The sequence below is a fragment of the Balaenoptera acutorostrata genome, chromosome 5 (assembly GCF_949987535.1).
Source record: "Balaenoptera acutorostrata chromosome 5, mBalAcu1.1, whole genome shotgun sequence".
NCBI lineage: Eukaryota > Metazoa > Chordata > Mammalia > Artiodactyla > Balaenopteridae > Balaenoptera > Balaenoptera acutorostrata.
Window position 1 is genome coordinate 47,901,056 of NC_080068.1, and position 6,880 is coordinate 47,907,935.

General features: G+C 44.5%; 1 protein-coding gene across 3 annotated transcripts in view; it reads right to left on the reverse strand.

The window, feature by feature from the left end:
- The window catches only part of BMP2K (BMP2 inducible kinase), a 124,371-nt gene extending 120,926 nt beyond the window's left edge, over positions 1–3,445 (reverse strand). For 2 of the 3 annotated variants that reach the window (XM_007165601.3, XM_007165599.3), the window contains exon 1: positions 2,751–3,445. In XM_007165601.3, coding sequence (XP_007165663.2) covers positions 2,751–2,919 — 169 coding nt within the window. In that variant the 5' untranslated portion in view covers positions 2,920–3,445. The remainder of the gene's footprint in view (positions 1–2,750) is intronic. The other variant, XM_007165600.3, reaches the window with a different exon arrangement.
- Between the last annotated feature and the right edge of the window lie 3,435 nt (positions 3,446–6,880).

Genomic DNA, 6,880 nt, shown 5'->3' on the forward strand with positions numbered 1-6,880 from the left:
AGTGCCAAAGTGTTGTCCATCTAGCGTTTCTTAGTGCAAGAAGGCTATGACGTCCCTTACAGAGAAAATCTGTGTATTCACTAAGCTTCATTTAGGCATGAGTGACAGTACTGTTGACCATTAGTTCATTGTTAACGAGTCAACAATAATATATTAAACAAGGTGTCTTTAAACAGAAACACACATAAAACAAGGTTATATAGTGACTCGTTGACAGAAATGCTGTAAACACAGGCTTGCGGTACCCTGACACTATTTCCCCTAGGAACACTGATTCAGTATTTGCTAAATCACTGGTCACAGCGACTTTATAGAACGTGACTACCGTGAATAATGAGAATCAAGTGTGTATTTGAAGAGGGGGGCGGCAGCACTCACACCAGGTTTAGTGAAGACTCAAAGGCACTGCAGAGGTCATTCTGAGCAAGCTGCCTATATTTGCAGTAGCATGGCAAAAACACCTCAGGACAAAGCATCTACAGGGTCTTGCCTCTATTTAAACAACACTGACACAAAGCAAAAATGTAAAATCTACTAAGTTTGTTTTTTGATCTGTCTTTGCTTCTACCCTTTTCCCACTCAATGGTACACCTCTCCCCAATTCAGGTACTCTAAACTCTACAGTAACGCCTTTTCACAAGCACTTGCCCTAATCTTACAATTGGGCAAATGTATCTGTAAATTATTGGAGAATCATTCTTGAATGTAAACCACGTTTGTGCTTAAACATCTTATCTAAATTGTAGCACTACTTATTCAGAAAGAAGAGATGATATAAAGCATATGAAATGACAATATGTTGTCAGGAACAAAAAGTAAACCGAATATAGATGATTTCCGTGGTGCGCGCGCTGAAAATAGAAGAAATACACAAGGAACAAAGCCCAGGCCTCAGCCTTCCCTCTGGGGAAGGCCAAAAGCCTAGTTCCAGGAGCTGGGGTGTCGGGTTGGGGAAGTGCCATCTTCCAAAAGAGTTTGTTCAACGCTTGCTTCCTCCTAGCACTTGATTACGGATTTTTCCAAGATAAATGACAAATTTATGGCAAAAGTAAGTGGAACACTCTAATAGTGACATTAGTGATGGAAACATTTTTTTAAATTTTGTGTGTGTGTGTGCTTGAGCACTCTCCTTTTGAAATTCATTTGTATTTGCCTTTTCCAAAATTACTTCTTTTTTATTGAAAATGGTTTGCTCAGGGTAATGACAGGACATGCGTGGAGCAGCGGTAGAAGCTACCAAAGTCTAACTTGATGAAATGTCAATGATTTCTTATTAAGTAAAAGATCCATCTGGGATTTAGTGAAATGAAGTGAGTAATGTTATTCAAGCCACCCTTTAGTTACTACAACAATTCAAAAACAGAAGTACAGCATGTGAGTTAACAGCCATGTCTTCTTAAAACCTATAGCTTAATCTACAACTCAAACACTTGAAGTTAACGTATAATAAAGAACTAGGAACTTTTACAGCATGGTAAATCTGTCTATCAACACCAATTACCATACATTCATTATTTGACAAGCTAAAGATCCTCCTCCCACCTAAGGTTCAGCTAGGCTCATTATTAGGGGCAATGGCTTGCAAAACAATGACATCCATCCTGAATAATTCAAGATTTCTTTCTCTTTAGAATATTTTATAGACAAAAATCTTCAGGTTTTTCTTTTGTACTAATTTGCTATTGTTTATGGCATTTCAAAAAACACAAGTGGAATCTCAGTCTACTTGTCCCCAAACCACATCAACAACTGACCCTCAGAGAACCAAAACTACTGTCTTTGGTTTCTTCTCTCTTAATCTTGAAACTTAAAAGGGCAAATTATCAACAAATAATTTCTTGAGAAATTTTAAAGTATTTTTGTAATATTCTGCAGTTAAAAACTCAAGTCAGTGAAGTATGCAATAAAACGAGTATTTCTTACAAGCCAATTATACAAGAAATACAAAACTAAAAGTGTAGGATCTTTTTTTTTTAATGGAGCAAACTTTTTTGTAAGCAGACTCTCAACTGTTGACATAGTCTGATAAAGATAATGAAGAATCGAACACAAAACTTCTCAAGTGAAAGTTAACCTGCTTTCATATCGTCTTTTAAAGTCTTATCAAAGAAGACATACCGAAAGGGTATGACTTGCACCCTGCCTGATAGAGAAGATTCTAAAAAACAAAGATAAGTGGACTTCAAGTTTACCTGCTCCCCCAAAGCAACCTACTAACTGAATTTGGGGCAAAGTATCACCTCCATCACGCGCACGCACAGAAATAAATTGTTTTTCAACTGATGATTGAGCAGGAGCAAACCCAGGCTGAACAGCCGGGGCTGCAGAGTCCTGTGCCCTGCGTCGCGAGTGGTGAGGCCAACGCTTGACACCCCCCTGAGCCACAGCGGGGACAGAAAAGCCCCAATCCTGCTCGGTCTGACCCTCTAATGAGTCACTGGTCCAATCACGACACCGCAGCACTCGCTAAGACGTTTCCTATTTATTTCTTTGCGTCAAGAAGGACTGAAAATGACAAACTCGTACTGAAATAACTGTGCACGGGTCAGAGCTGCCGGCGGCGAGAAAAGCCGACTTAAGAGCGAGAGCCCGAGCTACTCTAAGAGCCCCCGCTGGTCCGGCAGAGGAGGCAGAAGGGGTTAGAGTGAGCCGGGAGCGCGAGGAGACAAGCGGGCGAGGACCTGGAGGAGCTACCGCCACACCCCAGCCCTCCCTCACCTGCCGGCCCGAGCCTCCCCAGGCGCCCGTACCTTCGGCCAGTGACTCCTCCAGGGTGACCTGGTAGCGGCCGACCGCGAACACCCGGACCCCCACGGACGAGCTACCAGAGCCGGCCCCGGCCCCGCCGGCCCCGCCACCCGCCGCTCCACCGCCGCCGCCGCCGCCCTCCGACTTGGGCATTCGAGAGAACTTCTTCATGGTCCCGCCGGCGCGCTGGAGGGCGCGGGGCGCGCGCAAGGGCGAGCGAGAGGGTGAGTGCCCGGTCCGGCACGCGGCCGGGCGTCCGCGAGGGGTCGCCGCCCCTCGCTCGTCCGAGCGTCCGAGCGCGCTACGGCCCGCCGAGCCTCACATTCCGCGCGCGCCGAGCGCACTGCCCCGGCCCCGCCGCCCGCTCCGCGGCTCCGCTGCAGCTGCCGGGCTCCCGCAGAGGGCGGCGAGGAGGGCGGGGACAGGGCGGGGCGCGAGGGGGCGGGCCCGAGTGCGAGGGCGACGCGGCCGCCTCCGCCAGTGCCCCGGGAGCCCTCGCCGCCGCACCAGGCGCCCGGACCGCGAGTCCCGGAGGAGGGCGCAATGGAGGGAGATGGCGAAGGGGGCGGGGCGGCCGGCCCCTCCGCGGAGTGGGCTGGTCCGCTCAGGCCGCACACCCTCTGGACAGCATCCCGCGGCACCGCTGCCGCCCCAGCCGAACCCGCGCCGCCCGCCACTCGAGGCCGTTGGCGGCGCGGCGCCCCTGCCGACCGATCACTGAGGCCAGGCGCCCCGCGCAGGCGCGTGGCCTGCGCCGCCGGAAGTGACGGTTCCGGCTCTTGTCACGTGGAGGGGGGATGGGGGAGGCGATGGGGGGGTTGGGGACGAGAGCGAGGTCCGGAATCCCGGGTCTGGGGTCCTGGCCGGGAGGGTTCAGGCCTGGCTCCTGGGGTCCTGGCTTCGAGCAGGGAGGTGGCCCGGGGACCGGTTTTCGCGCTGGCTGTGCGCGGTGTCTGTCATCTCGGCCAGGAGTTGGTATGTCACTCTGGGGGCTTAAAAATGCCAACAACTTTACGCCCGCTAACGGACTTCTCGCTGCATTTCTAAGCTGGTTTTCCAGAGCTTCTCCCCTGAGAATCTTCTTCCGCCCGCCCACCCCGAGCGTGGGAGGTGGGAGCAGCGCGGAACTGGAGCGGATTCCAGGAACCCAACTTCTAAAGCCGTGGTGTCGCACTCTAACAGACGCTTGGGCTAGGGAGCGTTTTGCGGTTTATAAATGATTTAGGAGTACTTTCAGAATCTCGTGTGTGCTGTGCAATAGCCCTGTGAAGTATTCAGAGCAGTTATTAAATCCGTTTAGAGACTTTTCATCACCTTTGGCCAAGAGAGATTAACGGACTCGCCCAAGGTCACATGGCTGGCTTGTGATAGAACTGTGACTACAAGGGCCATCCTTTGATACTTAGTTGCATACTTTGGGCCATCCGGAAAAAGTAGGTTAGGGTCAGATGGTTGAAAAACGGCAGATTTAGGACTGTTTGGAAGCAAAACCAGCCATCGGTTCCCCCTTCCTCCTTTAACAAAGAGATTTGCCCATTTTTAAAAAAAAGAGCCGTTTGCATCCATTTCATAAACTGCAGGAATCTCAACGCCTGCGGGGTGAGGCAGGCAAAGTGAACGTGGTGTTAAGACGTTCGGGGTGGTAGGGAATGGGAAATCATTGAGCGTGTGTAAAGAAAGCAGCCGATTCTCAAATCCAGCCTGCTTTCCCCCCCGTATGAATACAGGCCCACTGTGGCCAAAGGTTCCATTTCTTAAGAGAAGCCAAAAATCTGGATTTTTTTCTAATATGGCACTTTCCAAATTTTTTAAATGTAGGCCAAATAAATTGTGCCTGCGGGACTCCAGTCTGAACCTTCTATGAAAGTAGATGATGTGGTTCTATCCCCACCCCTGTTTCTTTATCCAGCTTTTTAATGAGATACGGGCAGAAATGTTAGAAAATGTGCTTAGGCAAAAGACTTTGGGCTTAAAATCTTCCATTTTTTTCTTCCCCTCTGCTATTTCAAGAGAAGCTATTTCTGACAACATTAAAACAGTGCTCTGGATTTGGGCATCTCTGCTGCATAACCCGCTAAGCTAAAATTCTTCGTCCAGTGACCTGACCTTTAAAAGTCCAGCTCAATGGAAGTCAGATATGTCAGATCATTGATGTGGTGTGACAATTGGGGATTTCCATTCAGAAATAAGCGGACCATTCTCCTTACTGTGGGGATTCACTGTGGAGTCTCATTCCTACAATATTTGAATTATATTTTTTCAAGCCAAATAACAGAAATTTAGTCATTTCATACAGTCTAAACTGCAATCAGCCTAATATACAAAGTTGAGGCCTAATACATATTCATCTGATGACAGCACAAGAGTAAATGAAGTCTCCTGTGATCAGTTTGGGAGCCAATTTACCACAATTGCTAAAAAAACAAACAAACAAACTTTTGTGTACCCAAATAACCTGACTTCTGATATGGAAGTTGATAATTAATTTAAGGCATAGATCCTCTCTCAAAAATTATGGGTAACACTAAGCAATGTGTTCTTTAATTTTTCATCAAGCACATAATAAAAATTTGAATATTGTTTGATCTTCTCAGAATGTTAACTCCACAATATTCTATGACAAATATGTTACTAATAAGAATGCAAAAACATTGTATTACTAATAAGAAGAATGCCAAGCATTTACAAACACTATCAAAAGATGTTGATATTAACTGTCAGATTGTATCCTCCTAGCAACTTTGTGAGTCAAAATTGTGTCCATAAACCGATTTGTAGGCAGAAAATGAGATACTAATCAGTGGAAAAACTATATTGAGAATTCTAGTCTTTTAGTTTTGCATTCATTTCGCTTTGGTTTCCTGTTGGAAAATAAAATAGAAGAAAAAGTATGGATAATGTACATTCTGATCATCTTAAACACTGTCATTGAGGTGACTTACAGTAAGAACACAGATATAGAATAATAGAGATTAAAAAGTTAAAATTACATTTCAGGGTTTTTTTTTCAATATAAACGTCAATCTTTCTAATGTTTACAGCTGTACTGTGATTAAAATAGTTGGAAACTAGCCACATAATAAAGACTTCTATTTAAAGCAGATTGTTTCAGTTTACAAGGTTTCATGTTACAATATACTGATAAAGTCAGCAGATCATTGTAGCCAACTAAACGATTCAGAGATCCTCAAACAGGAAGGAATTTGACAGTGGTGAGGAGGAGGGAGGATTATTGTTATATTTTTGTCTTCTACTGGAAAGCTATAAACCTTCTTGTTACTTTGACCCTCATCTATTTTGCACTAAGGTGGCTCTCAAAGACATATGTGTAGTAAGAATGACTGGCATGGATCAAAGTATGCTTATCCCAAAAGGCTTATTCCAGTGCCATAATTACCTTTATAAATCATCTCTTCCAATGCCTGATTGATCACTTTTCCTCAGGAGTCAATGTTTTCCTTTGATGATGTGTCTTCAATCATTATTAGCCTCATTATGTTTTACTAGGAGGAAAAATTATCCTCCCTGCCTAACAGAATTACATTATACCTAGTTAAATGCCCATATCTTTGCTTTCCAAAAAAGTAAAAGTCCTGAAGTCCATTAAAAGAATATATATATATATATCCATTTAAAAAGTGTTTTTTTAAAATATCACTGATATTTAAATCCTCTGTTAAAACTACTCAACATCATTACTATGCCTGTAAAAAATGTATATACATCAAAGAAAATTCAATCTGATAGTATAGTTTAAAATACCAAGATGCTCAAAAATACTCTTAATAAGAGAAATGACTCATTTGACATAAAATACTTTTCTGTGATGATAGAATTTTTCCTGTAACTTGACCATGCTTTTAAAAAAGACTGCAAGAATGGCCATCATTTAAAAATCTACAAACAATAAATGCTGGAGAGGGTGTGGAGAAAAGGGAACCCTCTTGCACTGTTGGTGGGAATGTAAATTAATACAACCACTATGGAGAACAGTATGGAGGTTCCTTAAAAATCTAAAGATAGAACTACCATATGACCCAGCAATCCCACTACTGGGCATATACCCTGAGAAAACCATAATTCAAAATAGTCATGTACCACAATGTTCATTGCAGCACATTTACAATAGCCA